The 11,075-nt window shown below is 30.6% G+C and overlaps 1 protein-coding gene across 1 annotated transcript; it reads right to left on the reverse strand.

Moving 5' to 3' along the window:
• LOC119673400 (serine/threonine-protein kinase CG17528-like) lies at positions 1 to 2,103 on the reverse strand. The gene is made up of 2 exons (XM_038084669.1): positions 1,901 to 2,103; positions 1 to 1,806 (listed from the first exon to the last, which is right to left on the reverse strand). The coding sequence occupies exon 2, from the start codon at positions 1,781 to 1,783 to the stop codon at positions 5 to 7; it is 1,779 nt and encodes a 592-aa protein (XP_037940597.1). The 5' UTR covers positions 1,784 to 1,806; positions 1,901 to 2,103; the 3' UTR covers positions 1 to 4.
• Between the last annotated feature and the right edge of the window lie 8,972 nt (positions 2,104 to 11,075).

The raw sequence follows: 11,075 nt of genomic DNA on the forward strand, positions 1-11,075 counted from the left end.
ATTATCAGCATTTATGAAGTGATCTTCTAAGTCGCGATATTCTTTTATACTTGATCCAAGAATGCTCCAAGATTTGCTTACTGTTGATACGCATATCTGCATCAACCATTAGCATTTTTTTGATAAGGTCCTTACAGTCTTGCGTGATATTGTTTTCAAACAATTCAGGATAATTAATCTTGTCGATACTAATATCCGTTAAACAATCAGACGTTGACCTCTTTTCAAATGGAGTATCTCCAGTGAGCATTCTACATAATGTAACACCACAGGACCAAACATCTGCTTTAAGACCATAACCAACCTCTGACATAATTTCGGGTGCCATATACATTTTCGTGCCACACTTGAAATACAACGTCTCATTCACTTCCGCCGCCAAACCAAAATCACAGAGCTTAATGTTAATGTTATTATGTTTCTCTTTATCAACTAAAATATTTTCTGGTTTTATATCTCTATGTATTATATTGAGCTCATGTAAATATACTAAGACTGATGCCAGTTGCCTCATAACCAAACGTGTCTTTTCTTCCGACAAATGGTTTTCATCACGAAGTAACCAAAAAAGCGTACTATCACCGACATATTCCAATAAAATATATTTTTTGTTTTCGGTGTCGATTACCTGAAGCAAGGATACAATATGCGGATGACTTAAATTTCTGAGCATTTGCACTTCTACATCGATATCTATATCTTCGTCATCTGTTTTGTCAATTATTTTAAGCGCATACGGTATATCAGTCTTGCGATCAATCACTTGCATTACCATTCCGTACGTTCCTTTGCCAAGTTTTCCATTCAAATCGTAATTATCTCGTATATTTGGTGGTAATGAATTTTTCAATTCTTCGTATACATTTTCTTCCGGTGGTACTATTGGTTTGACACGATAAGTTTTGCCAATTTTCCAGTCTTTTGCAAAAATATTCGCAATCATGCCCTTTTCTCTAGGAGCAAGTTCAAAATCTTTACTCTGGTCAAAACGTTCTTTGCCACATACTAGAAATATATCTTCTTCACCAAAAAAGTCTGTGAGTTCAAGTACTGCATAACCACATAAGGTAAACACCTTACGCACACAACCACTAGTTAAATTTGTTACGTTGTTAATTGCCTTTAAGACACAATCAAAATTTGCACTGTTCCGCTTATTTAAAAGGAGTTTCTTTATTTTCCGTGGTCTTGGTCCGTTTTGAATTAACAAAATTGTTCTAGTAAAAACTTCTCCATACTGTATGGGTGTTTGGTCAATAACATAATCAGTACTTAACTTCATGCAGTTCTTCTTCGGTTTCATTTTACTAAACACTTCATTATTGCAACAACACATGTAGCACTCGGAAGTACTAAGTTCTGCAACCATTGTGATTCTATTTCCATACTCATTGTATATATTACGTATAGGGCCTGGAAGTTTAATTTTTTCAGCGAAGAAACGTGTTATGTCTTCGCACAATTTATCGAATGTTTTGTAACGACCAACTGATACCGGTATTATAATGCCTGGAAAAAATTTATCACCATAACGCTTAAACTTAATACGTTGTGCTTTGTTCTTTTCTGCCTGAATAAGGGCACTACAAGAGGGATAACTAAAACTACTTTCGATGACTTTATTCATCAAAGAAGTACCACGCTCCAAAAACGATCCGTCTGCCTTTTTTTCTTCCATCAATTTTTTTTTTAACTTATTTACATACAAGAAACGGCTCTTCCACAGACTTCTACCATGGCGGTCTAGTTTTATTACTGGCTCTTTTACTGCATTCTCACCCATTTTTTAAAAGTTTTATAAAAAACCTGAATCGAACAGAATTTAGTTAGTATATGTGTTAGTATAGATTTGTGATTTAAAATAGAAAAGCAGAATAAAGTTTTTATTATTTAAAATTACCTTTAACTGATTGATTACTGCAATGAAAAGAAAATCTTACAGACTTTTTGACTAATTTCAGCAGAGCATTCAAGTATATTTATATTCAAGTATAAATTAAGAAAAAAGCAATGCTGTAAGAACCACACATGTCATTGAGAAAGAAAGCAGGGTTGTTACAAGCGTTTTAAATTTGCACTGAAATTAAATCAATCACCAATTAAATTTTTCCTTTCACATATAAATACAATGAAAAAAAGTTTGTTGAAGTAAAAATTTAAAAATTCCAAGCCAACTTTATGTTATTGTGATAAATTTCGGTAGTTTTGGACATGGACTCTATTTAGATACAACTTATTTCTTTAAATCAAAAACTGTTCAAAAAGCTGTGCAATGCAACCTCAACCAAATCGCTCCAGTTTTTTTCTCAAAACTTCATGTCATTAAAATCTTTATTAAGAAAACTGGCAAAAAGATTTATGAAAGCAAAGCATTATCGGTGATTCTGTCATGATCAGGTATAAAATATTTCTTACCTTGTATTATTAAATTTTAAGTTGGTCGAAGTCTGCAGAAACTATATAACTACGTAAGATGTAAAGTGTGTCTTAGCTCATGTTTTTTACTGCCAATCACACTAAAAGTATTAAGTTTTCTTTTATTAGTTTTTCATTGTAAGTAAACAGTTATTTACAAAATTGTGACATACATTAAATCATATTGAGTGTTGTACAATAATCACAGGCGACACTGCAAACCACTTTAAAAACTGTTCACCACTCAATTAGCAGAGTAGCAGCTTGAGAGTTTTTCATATGTGTCTCGATAATAAATAGGGGGTCACCGTAGTAATTTCGCCCAAAGCGCTGGTAGTGCTAAAACCGGCATTGATTCTAATGATTGTGAAGGTTGTTAATATTTAGTTAGTAAAGGTCCTGATTTCGTCCATTCTTTATGTACCTATATTTGCATTAGAAACATAAGATTTTCTATTAATCGAAATTCACAGCGCTACTATTTTGCAGCATTGAGGAACTCCATAATGATATCTCCTATTCTGTTCTGAACTAAGTATTAAATTCAACCATATCCACCTATACGGATGTATGAATAATTAAAATAATATTAAAACGTAATATTTTAACAATTATTTCAATATCAATAATATTTTTATCCTTAGATTTATTACATATTATATTATATGTGCAACCCTCAAATTAGAATTTACTACTCTGGTTACGTTTACTTTTTTTATCATTTGAATAATGTTGAAGCCTAATTTTACGCCTAGTAGAGGCAATGGCAACATATTGCGCCAGTGGAAAAATATTCAAAGCGTCTACAGCTCTGTACCACGCACCATATAAACGATGCCCTTCCATTATTAACGCCATTGAAATTAGCAGCTTGTATCTGGTTTAAAGGGGTGAGATGTGGTTCTCATATGCAACATCTTCACAGATTTTATATGGAATGCGTATTTAAATTAATTTTCATTAGATTCAATAAAAACAAATCAGTTCTGGTCACGTGGCTGTTATCACGCAAAATGGGATTAAAATTTTTTATGCCAATTTGCAATAAATTTCTAAAAAAATAAAAACTAAAAATAAATTCTAAAAATACGAAAAAAAATTCAACTTTAAAATTTATAATAAGCTAAATTAATTCAGAATTAAAATGAAAAAAAATTGAAGATTCTAAAACAATTATTATTTATATGATAATTACAAACTCTAAATAACGAATCGTTTACATGAGACATGCGAACCCAAGCGAAACTACTCAATTACGTTTAGGATATGGAAATAAATTAACCATTGGACCCTGTAATTAATTTCGTACAAAACATTTTCTGGTTAATTTCGTGTTAATGACTTGAAATTCATTCGTAAGTAAATAAAAACTATTAAATAAATTAATTACCTATAATTTACTGGTAGTGAATTCTACTGGTAGAATAGATTACACGAGTAAATTACTACTTCATGCCAATTAAATGCTAATAATATTAATGCTAATATTGATGTTAATTAATTATTAAATAGTAAATTAACTTTATTGATAAGATAACATAAGATAAAATAACCTTTCAACGCTCATTTAGTTTCTTGTAAAATATGAAACTACAAAACTCAAATGCGCAACTTTTTAATGGCCAATATCCAATCTAGTCCAATCCAATCCAATCCAATCAGCACAGGCAGCCCACAATATGCCTTCGGTCAGAATTTTTAATTAAGCCAAACATCATCTGGTTTTGCCACATGTTTTGATTGAATGAAGGCAAAATACTTTTTAATTTTTTGCATATCGGTTACGGACATTTGCGTTAATTGGTCTTTCATTTCAATAAAAACAAAAAAATTAAGAAAAATCCTTGCTCGATATTTCCATACGGCAGGAAATGGCTAAGTCAAATTCCTAAATTGGCTTACAATCACTTTCAGGTAACTCATTAGCATTAAAATTGTATATTTTTGTTTCATTCGGGAACGATTTTACCTATTTTTTATTTTTATTCGGTATATGCAACTACGATTTGGCCTGCAGATAACTCGTACAAGGATTTATCCCTATAATTATACAAAGTTAAGGGTTGTGGGTATGGAATGGTATCCTTGATATCCTTGATATTCATATTTTCTAATTTCAATTTTTTAAGTGAATGATTGACATTTTGCATATTTAGGCGCAATTGCAAGTTGCAAGGGTTTAATTCAATTTAAATATTTCGTTTTGTATTTGCGGTTAATGCAAATAAACATTATTTCACTGTGTAAATATTAATTAATTTTTATAAAAAAATAACAAATGAAAGTATATTATATGAATATAATGCGTTGTTAGTAAACATACATATATAAAAGATTAAATAGCTTCTTAAAATAATTATTGGATATAACAAATGTTATATATAATATGTTCATAAAGCATGTATGGATATCCATAAATGTATAAAACCCAAAATCAAAATTTTTATGAAGATATCAGAAAATTTATGTTTATAGCTCTTTAATTCGGACAGTTTTTACCAACGTTTTAGAAATTAAATTAAATCAAGAGTATCGTGATATGAAAACATTATCGACACTACGTAGTATAAACATAAAGAGGCGATAAAATGAATTATATTCCAGAATTTGCGATACGTATAGCATATACAGCAGAAACTTACCTGGGGATCTTCCATTGGAATCAACCAACCAATCTATAACATAAACAAAACGCATCTCAATCAATTACCAAAACATGAACTTGCAAGATTTGTAATACTTAGTTGGGTGTTGTACATACAGGCAGGGAAAAGACGAATTGATGATATCTTAGCAGTTTATTTTAGACAAAATCGACAAAATAATGCGACAAAATAGTTATTACAACTGATCCAAAAATATGTGATATTGAAATAATTATTATGATGAAAAAAAAATATAAAAAAAATTTTTTAATATATATCCAACAGAATTGAAAAAACTGTAAAGATAGGGTTGTTTAAATTGATTCCGTAAGTTTTTGGAAGAATATACCTGTTTGATATTATAAATTTCAAACCCCATGTGAATTTTGTAAATCCCTGCTCTTTGGCGATAAATCTCTTTCCTATGAAACATTTCTTTAAGTTTGGTAAAGTGAGCATTCTTTAAATACTTTTTTAAGTACTCACTTTAAGCTAAATTTAAGAATTTCTTTCCCTCGCAAATATTTCAACTTCTATCCTTAAGAGCAGCCTGCCCTAGATATCAGAATCGTAGCCACAAGCGCAAAGTGAAAAACTGAAATTAGCCGATCAGCATTCTGTATTTTCTGAACTATAAGAACTATATTTTCCTTAAATATAGTTTTTGAGTTGACCTTTCTTTTGAATCTAATTTTAGCTCAATCAACTTACAAGCACCTCTTAAAGTTTAGTGTCAAACATGGTCCATTTTAACAGTTTTTAATACTATGACAGATAAAAGTTTGAAATGTGGAGTACTAAATACTTGATTTATAATACATATACCCCAATAAAAATACACTATATGGAAGGTACTATGTACTTAATAACATAAAAAGTAATAACTTCTTTATTTTTTAACCGATTTGCTTGAAATTTGCAAATTTTTGTTGCAGTGGGCGAAATATCATGAAAAAATTGTGGCTTAGGTATGTATTATAATGTAGGTATTTAGCAATTTAATTTAATTATCTTTACAAGTTTAAAAAACACAAAATTTTGTTGTGCTACTTTCTGTTTTGGCACACTGTACAGCATCCGAAGACATATCGCACGTAGATATGCGTCCATAATTGAAATTTTTTACTCAGTTGCAAACAGCCAATAATGGATCCCTAGACTTAAATGGATTCCTAGAATGACCGTTATAATAATCCAAGTGTATAGGTGTGCATGACGTATATATATCATATTATTGATGAATAAACATATACAATGAGATACCAATAAAAAATACCTTAATTACATGATATACTATAATACCAACTACATAATTCAAATCGTTAATTTAAAATTGACTAATGAAGAAGACGAATCTCACTTTTCCTTTATTTTGAGTAATTTATTTGTGACAAATTTTGACTAATGACTTTGTATCCTTTGAGAAATGCACCTCTAACATAAACAATAGGAAACATAACATAAATTTACGTTTTATTAACACTTGAATTGCCGCTGAATTTGTCAAGAATATTTCGAAATAAAGAGAAATTAATTAAACTCGTAGATAGTATCTCGAAAAATACAACAACAATGACACTCCTGTATTTATAAATATGTCAAGATGAGTATTGGATGAATGTCCTTGCGTTTTCATAATAACTTACAACGGATTGTGTAATCCTTACACACTCCGCTCCGTGAAGATGATTTGAAATTGTTCACACGTTCAACTTTGCAACATATTGGCCCATTTTTACGCCTTTAAGATTATGACGGCACAAACGTTGTCTACTTTTTTTTGTTCTGTTACAATTACACATTTAAGTTGTTTGTTGTTGTTGATATTGTTTTTTTTGTTTTGTGCCTTGTTTTTGTAAAATTTGTATACATATAACCTATGTCGTATTGTTATTTTTACAGCCCCTTCTGTAGAGTATTGTGCTCATCTTTATATATTGTTAAATTACCATCATTTGAGGTAACATCAGTTACGTCTTCACAACCCTTCCCTGTCAGTGTGCAGTGCTAAAAAAAAACTTTTATTATTGCTTTTAACTGTCAAAACGCTATTTTTTATCTATGCACTCCTCTAAATTTAACTTTCCTTTTCATTTTAATTCAAATTTTATTAATCAAAACATAACAACTCTTTTCCATTTGACCCTTTCCTTGTCGCAGGACTTGTCTGTTCTCTCACACTAAGCGAACACTAATGATGCCATTTACATTGAAACTGTTCACTTTATGGGCAGTTCTCTTCCGTACACCAATAAATTTTGAAGTAATTTAATAATTTAATATTTTTCAACAAAATATATGGCATTCCTACGGTTGTTTTTATAAAAATTCATATTTTTATTTTTGGCGGCAGGTTAAAAATTCTCAATTTTACACTTGGTTTATTGTGCTCCATCATGCATAAATCAGTGCTGCATAATATCAGTGTACAAATATGAAAAAAAAATTTAAAAAATTAAAAAATGAATATGCAAATACAAATAAAGAATAAAATAAAAAATTCTGATTTACATTAATAAAAGGAATAAACGAAATTTTGTTATTTTTTCCATGAATAAAGATTTTACAAATGTCAGAAAACCACTCAATACTCACCAGAAAAGATTAAACTGGAAAGAGAAAAGTACAGGAATGGCAGGATAAACAATGATCAATATTGTTGGTACTAAGAGTATATGAGTCTGTGTTTTAAAAAGCTTATAATAGAACAAATAGTTTGAGAAATTAAGAGATTTTCGGATACTAATTCAATAACCACAGGCAATTGTTTCCTTTGTTACAAACAATTAGTGGATATCATAATATCTGTAAGAATTTCATGAAAGAAATGGGAGACTACACCATTAACGAGATATCACACGAAAGTTTAAATATAAACTGTTTAAATGTATCATCGTCTTATATAAGTTTCATGATTATTTTTTTCGAGGAGGTTCTGATAATCAGAACATTGATAATATTAACAAAAAAATCACACACGCCATCTAACGGCAACTAGCACAACCAGATACAAAATGTTGTTGGTGTTTTTGGAGAAAAATATGCTATTTCTGCTATTAAGTTACCCATTTATTCCTATTATCAGTATTTGATATGACCAATAAGTCGTTCCTATAGAGAGAGAGCAATGATCATTCAAAGTAAAGTACCTGATTACATTTAACTTGGTAAATTCCAACACGATCCTTGTCAGTGTTCTGTTTTTGTTGACATGCAGCCTCCACATGGTGCTCTCTGGATAGCAGCAATCTTTAATGTGTACGGTACTTAGGTGTGCAGCAAAACTTTCCTCATAGAAAAATGAGATTATGCGTCTGGATTGGAACCCATCACATAAAACGTGTCTGAAATAAAACTGAAGGGGAAGTCTCGGTTAAGGAAACTGTTAATAACACATGCAAAGGTTTTAAATAACACGATTTAAATATGCACCTGAAACTTTCAAACATTTTACAGAGAAAATACATACATCTGATTAATGTCCTATAAAAAATACAAGGCTGGCTGGATGGGACCATGATGCTCTGAAAACCTTATTGTGATATCTATTATAGATGTCATGCAAGAAAGCACGAATTTGGATTTGTGCACAACCAAGTTGTCGCTCAAGTTCTACGTAACACCCCTATATAGTTACCTGACATCCGTTGAATATTGACATCCGTGCATATAGTGAGTCCTATTTCTAAAACTTTAAGCTTGCGTTGTGCACAGGGTTTAGCATCCCACACGCAAAGCAGCGATCACGGAAGGCCATAAAGATACCTCGTAGTAGAGCAGCCAGGAGAGATATGCTGCATTATGCCTAAACCCGAATTTTGAGGCTCTATGTTACAATGGGAGTTTTTAGAATGGAATTATTTTGAGAAGTATATTTAAAAAAATTAATTAAACGCGCACCTGTTATGATCTATACAATGTATACAGTTTTAAGTCCCAATTATTTATAGAAGCCTACTTTCTACTAGGAAGGTTTAAAAAATTTTAAATAATTTGTTGCATTTATTTAAATTTGCACATATGCATATATTGTACTAAAAATAAATTATTACTAATTTACGAATAATTAAATACAAAAATTATTTCCTAGACCACTGATGATGAATATTTGGCAATACTCGAAACAGCTGTATGGTCAGTCAAAAATTCAATTAACTAATATAATATATAAAATGAATTTTTTTTGTTTTAATTCACTACTAAGAACCTCTTCATGATAATAAATTACATTATATTAATATTAAAAAATTAGAAAAATGCCTATTCTATTGTCATTGGTTTAATAATTTTTTTTCTAAATATATCATTTATTTTCATTTATATTAAATCTGTAGTAGTAAAATTAAATCATTAAAAGCAATTAACAGAGAGCATTTGACATATGCTTATTTATGTGAATTAACATATAAACATTTATGTTATTTATGAATGCTTATCAATAGTTGACACAAGTTATTTAAGCAGAGCCAATAATTAACATATTTAAATGTTGCACACACATATACACATATAATGCATGCGTACATAAGTAAAACGCAATCATATAAACACACATCCGCCAACACAGTGCGCACACATTGTGGTCAACGTAGTGTAAAATGTTAAATAAACACAACACAAGCAACAACAATTATTTCCACAGTAGCCGTAGTAACTATAGTAAAAAAAAACAACAATAACAACAGCAACTACGAGCATCAACCTCAAAAACAATAACAAAATTACTTAATTAATTACCAATAAAATGCCGAATAACATTAATTTATGCGGTTTAATTTAATCGGTTATTATTGTTGTTGTTGTTATTGTTGTTCATATACCCTACACTCGTACATGGCTATTTATACAGTGTTGTGTTTTTGAGTATTATTATTACAATATTATTATTGTTATTGTTGTTTTAAATCATGTTAAGTGCGGTGCTTTCAGTTTTTGCATACGTTTAAGTGTTTTTCAGTATGAAAACATAGAATAATGAATAAAATAATGTACGTTTTGCCATTTATTGTTTTACATTATATAAATTTTATTTTATTTTATTTTATTTTATTTTATTTTCATTTCGGTTGAGTTAATGCGAAATTGTATTAAAATTTATTTGCAATTAATTATGAACAGAAAGGCGCTTTATTAACTCAACGCCCATAATATTCACTGTAATGAATTCACATAAAATAAACATATTTTAGGTTTTTATTTTAAAATTATTGTCACCGAAAAGTGTTTCATTCTAATTACTTCCTTGACATTTCTCAGCACCTTAACAAGTATAATCGTCGCCTGGCCGCGTTTCACAAAAGGATATCCGCCCGCTGCGACCACGCAAACAACGTTGACTTACGTTCCATAGTAGTAATATTCAAGGGAGGACAGACAAAGAGTCAAACGTTAGCGATTCGCAGCATTGGTCGTGATTCACACTCAGTGCAAGCAGCATATAAAACAATCGTTTTGTAATAAAGATGAAAATTTTATTAAAAGTTGTCCAAAACAGATGTCGTTCACGTCGTCATCGTCGTCGTTGCCGCTGCCGTTGTCGTTGTCGTTGTCATGCTACCATTGGGTACATTGCATAGCGTAACGAGTACTTCCAGTTACCGTTGCGATTTCATTCAACATTCAACGGCATTCTACAGTGCGCCCCGTGCACCCAACATTATTATTATTATCGCCCATTGCCGCATAAAATACATTTCATAATCTTTTATCGCATTTTTTCTACTTCATGACACAAAGTATATTTATTCTTGATGTCGTTATGAAAAGCCCATAATTTGTGATTTCATTTTTATATATGTAGTCGTATTATTTTTCTTGTGAATAGATTTCGCTTCGATTCGATTTCGCTAACTCTTCCCCCGCGCCAACTAACTGCGGATTCATGAATTAAAGCACCCACTCCTACAAACACCCACCCACCCACTTCAATTCAATTTGTGCTGCATAAAAATCGATAGGAAACAGAAAATTCATATAAGCCACTGTAGAGTTCAGTTTTATACACATGTGTCCATG

The sequence above is a fragment of the Teleopsis dalmanni genome, chromosome 1 (genome assembly GCF_002237135.1).
Source record: "Teleopsis dalmanni isolate 2A chromosome 1, ASM223713v2, whole genome shotgun sequence".
In the NCBI taxonomy this organism is placed as follows: Eukaryota; Metazoa; Arthropoda; class Insecta; order Diptera; family Diopsidae; genus Teleopsis; species Teleopsis dalmanni.